This window comes from Malaclemys terrapin, chromosome 25, assembly GCF_027887155.1.
Source record: "Malaclemys terrapin pileata isolate rMalTer1 chromosome 25, rMalTer1.hap1, whole genome shotgun sequence".
NCBI classification, from domain to species: Eukaryota; Metazoa; Chordata; order Testudines; family Emydidae; genus Malaclemys; species Malaclemys terrapin.
In genome coordinates, this window is record NC_071529.1 from 4,026,731 (window position 1) to 4,042,259 (window position 15,529).

Here is a 15,529-nt window from a genome sequence, read left to right on the forward strand (position 1 = left end):
CATACAATACAGTGTGGCACAAAGGTCTCTTGCTGAAGTTATGATTAGCTTTCCCATGCCAATCACCAACAGACTCATCACCGGGTTGCTGAGTAACAGGAGATTCACTGTTCCCCTGGGTGAATCTGCCAGTAAATCATGGAGATTGAACAACGTTCTCCCACAGGGATCCATTTTAGTGCCCACACTCTTCAGTCTCTATACCAGAAACGTGGTCATGCCATTCCATAAATTCATTTATGCAGAGAACTTTGTGCTAGAAACACAAGTGCCCTCTGAAGGCCACAGAAAAGGTCATGAACAACCACCTCCAGATACTTGAGACGTATTTCAAAGCTTGTTGACTGAAACCCAATATTTTGAAAACACTTGTCTCTGCCTTCCACTTGAATACGCAGGAGGCCAAAGTGCTGCTGAAAGTGGGCTTTTTTGGTCTGCCTCTTTCACATGACCACAATCCACAGTACCTTAGGGTTACCCTCGATTGGATGCTGAGCTATCAGCAACACTGAAAAGAAGATAAAGAAAAGGATTAACATCATCCAGAAGCTCGCTGGCACATCCTGGGGATGTGATGTACACGTTTGGAATGTCGTACAAGCTCTGGTCTTGCCAACAGCAGAGTATTGCATGCTAGTTTGGTGCAACAGCTCCACACCAATCTTGTTGACACTGCATGCAGGATTGTTAGTGGCTCTCTCAAATCAATACCAATACTGTTGCTTCCAGTTTTGGCGAGCATTGTGCCAGCCAAAATCAGGAGCGGCATTGCAGTGGTCCAGAAATACAATTAAGGTCCTGGCTGCTCCAGACCTGCCAGTACACCAAAGCTGCAGTGTACTGCCACACTCCAGTGTACTGCTCAAATCGATGAAGCCTTTCTGGATACCTATACCTATCTCATAGAACTGGAAGGGACCTTGAAGGGTCATCAAGACCAGTCCCCTGCCTTCACTAGCAGGACCTGTCCCTGACTGTTTGTTTGTTTGTTTTTTCCCCCAGATCCCTAAATGACCCCCTCAAGGATTGAACTCACAATCCTGGGTTTAGCAGGCCAATGCTCAAACCACTGAGCTATCCCTCCCCCCTGATACACGTGTCAATGCTACAGGCCAATGGAAAGGATGCCAGCACTCACTGGCTTGGATTGTGGGCCGCTTGTTTGTCCCAAACAAAGATCTGATTGAAGATCCAACAAAAGAAATCCTGGGATTTTGCCTTCCCTGTGGGCAGTGGATTGTATTCCAACTGCATTTGGACAATGCACAGAAAATGTGGCTATCTCCTCCACAAATGGAAAATCAAAGAATCACCCAATTGTGACCACAAAGGACAGATTTTAAGTGATTATAAGGGATAGCAAATAAATCAAAGCAGATTACTGAGCAAATAAAACAAAAACACAAACTAACCTTAATACACTAAAGAAACTGGCTACAAGTAGTAATTTCTCACCCTAAATGTTGTTTTAAGCAGGTTGCAGAGTTTCTTGTAGACAAACTGCTCTTGTTTGCAGCTTAGAACTCCAGATATTCCTTTCGTAGGCCAGACACCTTCTAGCCTGGGTCCAGCCCTTTCTTTCCCAGATCAGGTGTTTTCAGCAGTCATCTTGGGTGGGGATTCAGTGAAGAACCGACCTAGATTAACTCACTTCCCTGCCTTAAATAGGATTTACGTATGGTGGGAAGCCTTTATTTCCCAGTTTGATGGGGTTCAGTACCAGGTGACATCACATGACCCTGCAGTGTCAAAGCGGCATCCGAGGAAGCTTCTCAGGAAGGTGGGAGATTAGCATTGCCAGAGTCCTATTGTTTTCCCTAATGGCCCATGCAGGCTGATTGCCTACTGTCTGGTGGGCGTTCCCCAGGTGTAAACACAGTTCTAATTGTTACACAGTCAACATTCCTAACTTCAGATCAGAAATGATACCTGCATACAAATAGGATAATCATAGTCAGTACATCATAATCTTTCCAGTGATATCATCTTGCATAAGACGTATCTTAATTATGCCATATTGATGATATAACGTTATCTCTATGAAGAATACGGGACGTAGTGTCACAGAAGGATCTTCCACAACCTCCCTAGGTAGTCTGTTCCGTTGTCGTCCTGTTCTTACAGTTGGGAAGCTTTTCCTGAGATTTAGTCTAAATCTGCTATGCTGGAGTTAGAATCCATTGCCTCTTGTCCTGCCCTCTGTGACAAGAGAGAACAACTTTTCTCCATCTTTTTTAGGGCAGCTTTTCAAGTATCTGAAGACCGCTATCATTCATGTCCCCCCTTAATCGCCTTTTTTCCAAACTAAACATACCCATTTCCTTCAGCCTTTGCTCGTATGGCTGCATTCCATCCCTTTGATCATCTTTGTCGCTCGCCTCTGGATCCTTTCCAGTTTCTCTACATCCTTTCTATACATTGGTGACCAAAATTCGACACAGTACTTCAGCTGAGGCCTTACCAGCGGTACTATCACCTCCCGTGATTTACATGCTATCCTCTGTTAATGCAACCTAATATTGCATTTGCTTTTTTTTGAAACAACATCGCAGTGTTGGCTATTGTTGAGGTTGTGATCCACCACAATTCCAAGATCCTTCTCAGCAGTGGTGCTGCCAAGCCATTTATCCCCCATTCTGTATTTGTGCATTTTATTTTTCTTTCCTAAGTGTAGCACCTTACATTTGTCTTTTCTGAATTTAATTTTGGTTGTCTATAGCCCAGTTCTTCAGTTTATCAAGATCCCTCTGAATTTTTGCTCTTTCCTCCAAAGTGTTGGCAACCACCCTATCTCTCTGTGGTAGGCAAATTTGATCAGTGTGCTCTCTATACCTACATCTAGGTCATTAATAAAAGTGTTAAACAACACTGGATCCAGAACAGATCCCTGCAGAGCCCCACTTGAGACCTCCCTCCAATTTGACATCATTCCGTTAATAATTTCTCTTTGTTTGGGGTTGTTTAACCAATTATGTATGCACTTCATGGTAGTTACGCCAAGCCTGCATTTCTCCAGTTTACTCATCAGAATATCATGTGGTACTGTGTCAAAAGCCTTGCTGAAGTCCAAGGTATATTATGTCCACCACATTTCCCCATCCATCAGATCAGTTACCCTGTCAAAGAAGGAAATCAAGTTGGTTTGGCATGACTTGTTCCTAGTAAATCCATAAGGACTCACCCCTTCATCTTCTAGGTATTTGCAAATTGAACGTTTTATACATTGTGCTAGTAGCTTCTCAGGTATCAAGACAGGCTGACTAGTCTATAGTTCCCTGGCTTCTCCTTTTTCCCCTTTTTAAAGATGGGCAGTATGTTAGCCTTTCTCCGATCTCCCAGCACATCTCCCATCATCCATGAGTTTGCAAATATTATTGCCAGTGGCTCTGAGATTTCTTCAGCTAATCCTTTAGCACCTTTGGGTGAAGAGCATCTGGCCCTGCTGGTTTGAATTAATTCAAATTGGTCAGAAGATCTCTGAAGTGTTCTTTACTTATCCCGATTGGCATCCCGTCCCCTTTATTGTCTATGAAAACTTTGCTAGTTGTCCAGTCACATGTTGTTTTTTGCGAGAAGACTGAAACAAAGTAGGCATTGAGCAGCTCTGCCTTCTTATCTTCCATTACCAGCTCATCTTCTCCATTGAGCAGTGGTCCCCCACCGTCCATTGGATAAGCTTAGTTCAGTTCTCTTCAAAGGTTCCCGATACAGAGCTCTGGAACCCATCAGTCTCTAGTCATGCCATTCCTGGTCTGCGTATGAGCCAGAGGCAATATAAACTTTTCCCAGTTTACCAGTGTACAGCCCTAGTCTCGTAATGCCATCTCTTGGAATCATTGGGGAGTCTGGTCTCCATGGTCCATCCATGACTCTGTGTCTCTGCTGACACTCAGTGAGGGAAAACACTCACTGATTGGACTTGTCAGATGTGTCCATCTTGTCTCAGGGTGCACAGACAGAAATTAAACTATAATACTTACAACACACGCAGTCAACTTACTCTCACTCTGAGAGTTAATGCTACCTTCACAAGTCACAGCACGAGATATATAGGTGGTAATGAGTTTCAGGTACTGTCAAGCACCTCGACTGATTTGGGCCCGGTGAAGGTCTTTGAATCCCAAATACTAATTTCCTGAGCCATCCAATCACCATGGTGCATTTAAATGTCCTTGTCAACATTGCTAGTGCCTGGTGTAGTAAGGGTCAGAAGTCACTTTCACTGTGAAATATGTTCAGTATGGAGATAAAGAATAAAATCTGTTTAAATCCCAAAATAACAAATATAAAACTAAAATCTGATATTATGGGAAATATATAGAAAGGATCACGAAATGTGTCCAAGGTATGTTGTGATAGACACATCTCCCGATGACAGTAAGTAAAATGAAGTTACTGTGTAATGCATCATGATCTTTCAAACTTGACTTGTACTTCACCACTTTATAGAAAAATCATTTTTTTCACATTTTATTGACTTCTGTCTCTCTTCATACTTACACCTTCTCCTTGTATCTGCGAATCACTGCTCAGGATCTGTAGGCAATTGTGGCAGTAGTAAGAACCAGTTATTTTACCTATGTCGTGTTAAGACCTGAAAAGTTGCTTTAAATCAACTTATGACTCCTCATTGCTGCCCAGGGCAGTCAAGATTTCAAAGTGCCGTAGATCTATCAACTAATCATAGTCAATGAGTATGGTTTGTACAGCAAGGAGCTGTTCACATTCTGATGAAAAGATTCTGCAGCCCATGAAGGCTGTTTCCTGATAATATGTTGGCAGTGAGTTAAAATGCACTCCGATTGTAGTGTGGGCAACACAACATGACATACCAGTGTCACCTGTGCATTTCATTCTGACTGACAAGCCATTTGTAAGGGGTGAGAAGGGCCCCAGTGTCTCTGCCAGTCTAGGATGTATATACTCCTACTCACTACTTTTTAAAGCTTTCCTGTTAGTTCTTGGGAGGGCTGAATTGAAGGAAATGGGACTCCTTTTTTCACCTGGAATAGGCAATTCTTGATGTGAGGCTATGTGTGAGACTTCCCAGCTGGGTTCAGCTCTTCTAAACAGTATTAATAGTGCCATTTTTAGGAAGGCAGTCTGATCCTAAATTAAAATGGGCTGTCAAGTATGGTTCATCTGGTGTAAATATAGGAAAAGCAGCAAGAAAATCAAACATTTAGGGTTTTAAAGTTCCCACATAAAGACAGTTCTTGAGGGGTTGGGTGGGAGCATGGTCAGAGTGGAGAAGTGGGAGCCAGGAACTCCAGGACTACATCTTGTGAAGTGATGAACACCCTGCAGGATCAGGCCCTTAAACTGCATCCCTCCGTTTCCCACCCTGTAAAATGTTAATATTAATGCTTCACAACCTGACATGGATGTGAGAACTAGCTAATGGCCGTGATTCACACTGGAAATGAAAACTACTCCAGGAGTACTCAATATTTGTGTATGAAATGTGTTGTTAAAGAAGAATTCTTTAGGTTTTATTGGTGTATAATTAACTACAGAATCACAATCCTAGGACTACAGAGGATGATGTTCAACACCATCCTTGAGATAACTTGTACTCTCAGACTGTATGTTAACCCATTTCCTTGTAATTTAATTAGGCCACCACCAAAGTGGAAGTGAATATGGAGACGGCAGAGTGTCTGCGTGTTACAAGGGGAGACTTCTTAGCCTCTCTGGACAATGATATCAAGCCGGTGAGTGGGACCTATTTAATTCATATAGTAAAGCAGTGCGCGCAGGAGAAGAACACGTGCTTCCTTAATCAACGAATACAGTAACCACTTCAGATCTGTGCACATGCACAAATGTAATGTTGCAGCATGACTTTTGAGATCTTTTCTGTGGCTTAATACAATTGAATACTGTTCAACAGGAATGAACTGAGACTCTGTCTCTTTCCCATCATTTTAGGGCTCTATTCTGCAGCCTCTCTGCACATGGGAAGAGTTAAATAGTGATTACAAGAGCAGGCCTTTCACTTTCCAGTACCCACTAGTTGGTCTTTAGCCTAATCTCATTGAAATCAATGAGAAATTTTACATTGAATTCAGTGTCAGGAGGATTAGGGCTCTGATGAAGAGAACTTGATATCTTTTAATAAAGTGTAGATGATTTCAGAACCTAATGGTAATTTACATAGGGATAGATGATGATATTGTATTTGATTACAGAGGTTACCATATGCCAAATAGGCACTAACATCTTATTTTATGGTCCTTTAGGACAACCTGTACTACATCACTGGTAAATCTATGATTTAACTGCTCACTCAACTAAACTGTGTACCAAAATCTCTCATAATTGTATTGAAAAAGCCCACCACAGCATCTGTCTCTCTAGTTTTGTCTCCTGGCCCATGCTATGTTTTCCTTTGATCAAACAAGACTCACTACTGAGAATAGTTTTTTCATCTTACGAAACACAGGCATTTGGAACGAACCAGGAGGATTATGCAAGTTACATTATGAATGGCATTATCCAGTGGGGAGACCCTGTAACAAGGGTGCTGGAAGATGGAGAATTGCTTGTCCAGCAAACCAAAAACAGTGACCGCACTCCGCTGGTTAGCGTTCTTTTAGAAGGTGAGTTTAGGGGTACTAATGTCTGAAAGTGAGTAACACACACAATCCAGTCTGTGCAGTTATCACATACAAGTACTTGGATTAGGCATCCAGTAGCGTGTGAAGTCCACTTATCAGAAAGAAAAGTATCATTAGTACCTGGCAAAATGACTAGATGAATGAATGTTGCATCAGATATTAAAATAGGTTTATCTGGTTCTGAGGGAGAGTGGGACATTGTCCATCCTATGTCTGCTCTTGGAACACTAGAGCGGGGTGAATAATTTGTAACTAATAACCTGTTTGATCGGTTTTGACTTTGAATTGATTTGATACCCTGAATAGAGGGGAATTGATTGGTACTGGTAAGGCCACATCTGGAGTACTGCATCCAGTTTTGGGCCCCCCACTACAGGAAGGATGTGGACAAATTGAAGAGAGTCCAGCGGAGGGCAACGAAAATGATTAGGGGGCCAAGGCACATGACTTATGAGGAGAGGCTGAGGGAACTGGGCTTGTTTAGTCTGCAGAAGAGATGAGTGAGAGGGGATTTGATAGCAGTCTTCAACTACCTGAAGGGGGGGTTCCAAAGAGGATGGAACTTGGCTGTTCTCAGTGGTGGCAGATGACAGAACAAGGAGCAATGGTCTCAAGTTGCAGTGGGGAGGTCTAGGTGGGTGTGACGGGGCAAGGCCAGATTGCTATAGTAAAATAGTGAGGAACAGGTATGTTAGCCCCAGGCTAAACAAATCCCTGGTACATGGTAACCAACTGGCAGTTGCTCCAGGTTAATCAAGACACCTCTAGGGCCAATTAAGATCCTTCTAGAAAGCAATGGAGATAGCTAGGTTGATTGGGACACCTGAAGCCAATCAAGGGCTGGCTGGAACTAGTTAAAAGCCTCCCAGTTAGTCAGTGAGGCACGCGTATCAGGAGCAGTAGGAGGAAGCCGTGCTGTTGGAGGAACTAAGCAGTTCAAATTCATATCAAGCGCAAGGAAGGAGGCCCTGAGGTAACCGTGAAGGAGATATTGAGTGGGGGCTGCTGTGGGGAAGTAGCCCAGGAAATTGTACACATCCTATTTCCAAAAAGTCAGCTACCATAGCTGCTACTATTAGGGTCCCTGGGCTGGAGCCCAGAGTAGAGGGTGGGCCCGGGCTCCCCCTCTCCCCTCCCCAGTTAATCACTGAAACTGGGAGACAACAGAGACTGTGCGAGGGAGGGTAGCTTCTCCTCACCTCCCTTGCTGACTTATGATGAAAATGGCTCAGTAAGCTGTGACCCTTGCCTCTAGAGAGAGGAGGGCTACGTGGATGGTCACAGTGAGTCTCTGAGGCTAGTGAAATCTGCCAGGAAACACAGGACCCACGGAGACAAATACGGAGCTTTGTCACATGGGATATTAGGAAACACTGTTTCACTAGGAGGGTGTGAAGCACTGGAATGGGTTGCCTAGGGAGGTGGTGGAATCTCCATCCTTAGAGGTTTTTAAGGCTTGGCTTGACAAAGCCCTGGCTGGGATGATTTAGTTGGGGTTGGTCCTGCTTTGAGCAGGGGATTGGACTAGATGACCTCCTGAGGTCTCTTCCAACCCATATCTTCTTTGATTCTATGATATGTTACTTGAAGTTATTCACTGAGTAGCTCCTCAGAGTAAGTCTTTAGTTTGTTGCTAGTGTGTGACACCTACATTTTGTATTATTAGTTCATTTGGTTGGGCAAATAGGATGTATGTTATGTTTTTGATACCTGGTTGAATTTGGTTTCTCGTGTGAGTTTCCAGTTACTGTAGAGGAGCGGACTCACCCCTGCGGCGCCCCCTACTGGTCACTCCGGGAAATCAGCTCATCCAGCATCTGGAGTGCCCTTTGCAGGCTGGTGATCCGCCTTGTCCCTACTTCTGGCCCCTGTGTCCCTCCCAGGACCCTGGTGTCCCTTGCTCTGGGTGCTGCCCCCTGGCAGTACCCCACAGATCTGGGTTTCCCCTCCCTGGGGAACCCCCACCCACTATCCCCACCTTGCCTCAGTACCAGGCCACTGCCAGTCACCAACTAGCCCCCGCTCCCTGGGGCAGACTGCAGTATAGGCCACTCATCACTGGCAAGGAGGGTTTGGACCTGCTGCCCTCTGCAACCCCCAGTACTCCTTGGCCTATTACCAGGCCGCAGCCTGGGGCTATCCAGCTCCTCAGCCTTTCGCCAGCCCTGCTCCACTACAGGTATCCTGTCTAGCTCCCTGCAGCCAGGCCCTTCTCTCTCTGAAGGCAGAGAGAGACTCTGGCCTGAGCTCCTGGCTCCCTGCCTTTATAGGGCCTGCTGAGGCTGTTTGGGGCGTGGCCCCCGCTGCAGCCACTTCCCCTAATCAGCTCAGCCTTTACAATTCCTGCTCCCTGGGCTATCTCAGGCCCTTCCAGGCCGGAGCAGGTGTCCACCCTGCTACATTACAAATTCCACTTTTGCCTTCCACAAGTATTTTCAACATTTACACAGAATTCCTGCTAGCCATCTCGTTTGCAAATGCACAAGGGGCATAAATGTAATTTAAGAAAATTCATTTAAAATCCAAGCAAATGTGTCCAGTGTTTTGCAGTAGTCAGCCAGCTCAATAAGACATGCAGCATCTTTTTGGTTCTTGGGTTTTTTTGCAGGTCGCACTCCTGGGAGTCCACTCTGTAAATCAGTGGTTCTCAAACTTTTGTATTGGTGACCCCTTTCAGCCGGCAAGCCTCTGAGTGCGACACCCCTTAGAAATTAAAAACACTTTTAAAAAATATTTAATGCTATTATAAATGCTGGAGGTGAAGCGGGATTTGGGGTGGATGCTGACAGGTTGCAACCCCCACATAACCTCGTGACCCCTTTTGAGAACCCCTGCTGTAAATGAACCCATTTGGAAAGCAATGCTGTATAGGAACTAAGAAAGGAGAGCAAAGAGTCACTTCAAAAAGTCAGGTCCCTGTGAATAAGATTATTAACTTGCCTCAAGTCCGTCTAGTTTACCTTGAACCTTGCAAAATCTATTTTTCCCTCTTTCTGACTTGAATCTCTTGTATCTCCTTGTATCTCTTCCTTCCAGGTCCCCCACATAGTGGAAAGACTGCCTTGGCAGCAAAGATTGCAGAAGAATCCAACTTTCCATTTATCAAGATCTGTTCTCCTGATAAGACAATTGGCTTTTCTGAAACTGCAAAGTGCCAAGCTATGAAGAAGGTACCGTGGGTATTACTGTAATTTTTCTGAACCTGATTCTTGTGCACTCTGACATGGGATTGAAAAATGACTTTGCCCTAAATTGTGCTCTCCATTCTGAATGTAAACGTACCCCCCTAGCTCCTCCCCTTCCTCGTAGGTACGCTCTTGTTTAGCAGGCTGGGGGCTATTGACATAGCATTGATCTTATACACTACCATCAGCAATATGGCTGAAATCTGAGCCAACTTCAGTATCTTTTTAACAGAGTGCAAAGTCAAGCACTCAAAAGTTAGGAAATGCCAGAATTAAGGTTGCCTTAATATGGCCCCCTCGTGCATATGTGTTATGAGACAGTCTTTAATTACATCATTGCATGCTTTTTCCCCCCCACGGGACCCTTGTCTCATTCAGTGCTTTAGGGATGAATCGGGGTTGTGTAACAAAGGGGACTCCTGCCTTTTCTTCTTGCTGAAGTTGGAGGGGTGTAGCGGATAAGATGGGATTTCAGGAATAGAAAGAATGTTCTCATGGTTAAGGCAGTTGAATGCTGCCCTGGCAAATTGGATACCATCTCAGCAATAGAGTTCCTAGGTGAAACACTTAAAGCAAACTTTTAAGAACATAAGAATGACCATATTGGGTTAGACCAATGGTCCATCTAGCCCAATATACAGTCTTTCGATAGTGGCCAGTTCCAGATACTTCAGATGAAATGAACAGAACAGGGCAGTTGTCACGTGATCCATCCCCTGTCTTCCAGTCCCAGCTTCTGGCAGTCAGAGGCTTAAGGACACCCAGAGCATGGGCTTGCGTCCCTGACCATCTTGGCTAATAGCCATTGATGGACCTGTCCTCCATGAACTTACCTACTTCCCTTTTAAACCCAGTTATACTTTTCGTCTTGCCGATCGGGATAAGTAAAGAACACTTCAGAGATCTTCTGAGCAATTTGAATGAATTTAAATCAGCAAGGTCAGATGCTATTCACCCGAGGGTGCTGAAGGAATTAGCTGAAGAAATCTCGGAGCCACTGGCAATAATATTAGCAAACTCATGGATAACAGGAGAAGTGCTGGAAGACTGGACAAAGGCTAACGTACTGCCCATCTTTAAAAAGGGGGGAAAGGAGAAGCCAGGGAACTATAAATCAGTCAGCCTGTCTTGATACCTGAGAAGCTACTAGAGCAATGTATAAAACATTCAATTTGCAAATACCTGGAAGATGAAGGGGTAAGTCCTCATGGATTTACTAAGAACAAATCATGCCAAACTAGCTTGATTTCCTTCTTTGACTGGGTAACTGATTTGGTGGATAGGTGAAAATGCGGTGGACATAATATACCTGGACTTTAGCAAGGCTTTTGAAACAGTCCTACGTGATATTCTGATGAGTAAGCTGGAGAAATGCGGGCTTGGTGTAACTACTGTGAAGTGCATACATAATTGGTTAAACAACCACAAACAAAGTGAAATTATTAATGGAATGGAGTCAGATTGGAGGGAGGTCTCAAGTGGGGCTCTGCAGGGATCTGTTCTGAGTCCAGAGTTGTTTAACAGTTTTATTAATGACCCGGATGTAGGTATAGAGAGCACACTGATCAAATTTGCCTATGACAAGCTAGGGTGGTTGCCAACACTTTGGAGGAAAGAGCTAAAATTCAGAGGGATCTTGATAAACTGTAGACAACCAAAATTAAATTCAGAAAAGACAAATGTAAGGTGCTACACTTAGGGAAGAAAAATTAAATTCATAACTCCAGAATGGGGGATAACTGGCTTGGCAGCACCACTGCTGAGAAGGATCTAGGTGTTGTGGTGATCACAACCTCAACATGAATCAGCAATATAATGTTTAAAAAAAAAAATTAAATGCAATTTTAGGTTGCATTAACAGAGGTGTAGCATGCAAGTCATGGGAGGTGAAAGTACCACTGTACTTGGCACTGGTTAGGCCTCAGCTGGAGTACTGTGTCCAATTTTGGTCACCAATGTATAGGTAGAGAAATTGGAAAAGATCCAGAGGTGAGTGACAAAGATGATCAGAGAGATGGAACACAAGCAATATGACCAGACCCAGTTCCATCAGCCTTTGGTATGTTTAGTTTGGAAAAGAGGAGATCAACGGGGGACATGATAGCGGTCTTCAAATACCTGAAAGGCTGCCGTAAAAAAGATGGAGAAAAGTTGTTCTCTCTTGCCACAGATGGCAGGACAAGAGGCAATGGGTTCACACTCCAGAATAGCAGATTTAGATTGAATCTCAGGAATAAGTTCTTCACTGTAAGAACAGGAGGACAGACTGCCTCCAGAGGTTATGGAACCTTCTTCACTGGCGGGAGAGCCATGTGTCTTGGATGGTGTTATAACTATAAAGGGAAGGATATCAACCCTCCTGTGTACAGTACTATAAAATCCCTTCTGGCCAGAGACTCCAAAATCCTTTAACCTGTAAAGGGTTAAGAAACTCAGGTAACCTGGCTAACACCTAACCCAGAGGACCAATAAGGGAACAAGATGCTTTTAAATCTTAGGGAGGGGGAAGGCTTTTGTTTGTGTGCTTTTTGTTTTGGGGGTTTGCTTTTGGAACTAAGAGGGACCGGACATCAATCCAGGCTCTCCAAATTTTTCTGCACAAGTCTCTCATATTTCAAACTTGTAAGTAACAGCCAGGCAAGGTGTGTTAGTTTTATCTTTGTTTTCTCAACTTGTAAATGTTCCTTTTGCTAGAGGGTTTACCTCTGTTTGCTGTAACTTTGAACCTAAGGCTAGAGGGGGTTCCTCTGGGCTCTTTGAATCTGATTACCCTGGAAAGTATTTTCCATCCTGATTTTACAGAAATGATTTTTACCTTTTTCTTTAATTAAAATTCTTCTTTTAAGAACCTGATTGATTTTTCATTGTTTTAAGATCCAATGGTTTTGGATCTGTGTTTACCAGAACTAACTGGTGAGGGTATACTCTTAATCCTACCCAGGAAAAGGGGTGTAAGGACTTGGGTGGGGGGGAGAGGAATTAGTCTCAAATCCACCCAGGAAAGGGGGGGGTTAGAGACTTGGAAAATCTTTGGGAAAAGGCAGAGTTCCAAGTGGCTCTCCCCTAAGATTTGGAACACGCTTGGTGGTGGCAGCTTTCTGTTAACCTAAGATGGTAAATAAGCTTAGGGGGCTTTCATGCGGGTCCCCACATCTGTACTCTAGAATTCAGAGTGGGGAAGGAACATTGACATGGTGGCAGAGGTGGGGTCATTTTAAACAAAAAGCACACAAACAAAAGCTTTCCCCCTCCCCAAGATTTAAAAGCATCTTGTTCCCTTATTGGTCCTTTGGGTTAGGTGTTAGCCAGGTTACCTGAGCTTCTTAACCCTTTACAAGTTAAAGGATTTTGGTGTCTCTGGCCAGGAGGGATTTTATAGTATTGTACACAGGAGGGTTGTTACTCTTCCCTTTATAGTTATGACAGATGGTTTAGACACAACAAATCCTGCATCTTGGCAAGGGGTTACACTAGATGACCCTTGCTGCAGTCCCTTCTAATCATATTATTCTCTGCAACAGCCTTGTCTTTCTTGAGTGCTCCTTTAGCACAGGTGAGTCAATAGGCGACTGTGGGCCAAATCCAGACAGACAGACACTTTTGAACAGATCCCGAAATCTTTTTATTCACTTATTTTTATTATTTTCTCTGGAGTCTGGACCTTGACTATAGTTTGACCAAGAAATTTGGACCTTGGCAAAAAATAATTGACTACCCTTGCTTTAGCACCTCGATCGTCCAGGTGCCCCCCTGATTGTTTGGCAGGCTTCCTGCTTCTGATGTACTTCAGGTTTTGTTGTTGTTGTTAGTTGTGCTTCAATTTCCGTTTTTGGCCTGCCTAATTATACTTTTACATTTGGCAGAGATTAAGCTCCTTTCTATTTTTTTCAGTAGGATTTGACTTCCAGTTTTTAAAGGATGCCATTTTGCCTCTAACTGCCTCTTTTACTCTGTTGTTTAGCCACAGTGGCATTTTTTTGGTCCTCTTTTTTTTTAATTTTGGGTATATATTTAATTTGAGCCTCTATTATGATGTTTTTAAAAAGCGTCATGCAGCTTGCAGGCATTTACTTGTGACTGCTCTTTTACAGTTCCCTGTAACTAGCTTCCTCGTTATTGTGTCGTTCCCCTTTTTGAAGTAAAATGCTACTATGGTAGGTATCTTTAGTGGTTTCCCCGCTAGAAGGATGTTACGTTTAATTATGTTGTGGTTGCTTATTGAGCGGTTCAGCTATATTCACCTCTTGGACCAGAGCCTGTGCTCCTCTTAGGACTAAGTCAAGTATTGCCTCTCCCTTGTGGGTTCAAGATTAGCTGCGCCGAGAAATAGTCATTAATAGTGTTTGGAAATTTTATCTCTGCATCCTGTCCTGGTGTGACATGTACCCAGTAAATATGGAGATAGTTGAAATTCCCCATTATTATTGAGTTTTATATATTTGTAACCTCTCTAATCTACCTGAGCATTTCACAATCCTGATCAAGTGGTCGGTCGTATATTCCTACTACTATACGCTTATTAATCAAGCATAGAATTTCTATTCATAGGGGAAGCTATGGTACAGTTGGATTCATTTAAGATTTGTACTATATTTGGCTCTATTTCTTTCACATATAGTGCCACTCCCCCACATAGGTGGTCACTGATTGTCTATTCCTCATTTTCTGGGCGCTTGACTTGAGATCCTGGCGGCTGATTTGCAGAAGTGCTGAACAGTCTCAGCTGCAGGTGAAGACACTGGGAGTTGTCTTTTGAACATATAAAGTACTAAGAACTCTGAACAATTAGATTCAAGGTGTCTGACATTGGGTACCCCCAATTACTGGAAACTTCTGACTTTAACCTATCTCTGCCTCTGTTGTCCATCAGTAAAAGGAAGATGATAATAGCCCCCTAACCTTCCAGGGATGATGATGATGATGATGATATATGGAGATATGGAACCTTCCAGGGATGTTGCCTCAGTAGATTGATGATTGTGAAGCATTCATACGCAGTAGATATAAGTGCCATAGAAAAGCCAAAGAGGAAATTGATATTTTTGTCTTCTGTGCAGAATTTGAATAGCGTGCAGTAAATAAGCCATGAGCTCTCACACACTGAACAATGAGGATAAAACGAAATATTGAATAATTGATCATTCAGTGTGCACTGTCCATCCTGTGCGCTGAATTAGGCAGGGTCCTGTAGGAGAAAAAAAAGTGGTAATGTAATTAAAGACTGATTATGCATCTTCACAAGGGGGCTTAATTAAGGTTGCATGACTAAACTTAATCCTGGCGTTTCCTAATTTTGAGTGCCTGAACCTTCATGTTCTTTGAACATTTTTGTGTGTAATATAACATAGTATGTACAAAATTCTACACCACACTGAAACATGAACGTGTGGGGGTGTGGAAGAATGCATAGGAAAAAGGAACTGGCTGGTGCCTACAGCCCGGGGGTAGTCAACCAGAAATACTTTGCTCTGGGGGCTGTGTTTTATATGAACAGGAAGCACAGAGAGAGGAATAGAAGCCAGGCGAGCTGCAGTGGGTGGCAGTTTTACTCTGAGGCACCTGGAGACACACCTGACCTGATTCAGAGATTTTGTTGACTGTAAGTTTGCGGAGCACTGAGCCAGGGTCTTGATGAATTATTGTTACAAAGATTCCTGTCTTGAAACCTGATTAAAGGAGGAATTGCATTTTACTAATAATGTGTTGGCTTCTCCTTGCCCTGGG

At 43.5% G+C, this 15,529-nt stretch overlaps 1 protein-coding gene across 3 annotated transcripts in view; it reads left to right on the forward strand.

Annotated features, from left to right (window-relative positions):
- NSF (N-ethylmaleimide sensitive factor, vesicle fusing ATPase) overlaps positions 1-15,529 on the forward strand; it is a 165,357-nt gene that overhangs the window by 106,196 nt on the left and 43,632 nt on the right. For all 3 annotated transcript variants that reach the window (XM_054014424.1, XM_054014425.1, XM_054014426.1), the window contains exons 13-15: positions 5,619-5,714; positions 6,446-6,602; positions 9,657-9,790. In XM_054014424.1, coding sequence (XP_053870399.1) covers positions 5,619-5,714; positions 6,446-6,602; positions 9,657-9,790 — 387 coding nt within the window. The remainder of the gene's footprint in view (positions 1-5,618; positions 5,715-6,445; positions 6,603-9,656; positions 9,791-15,529) is intronic.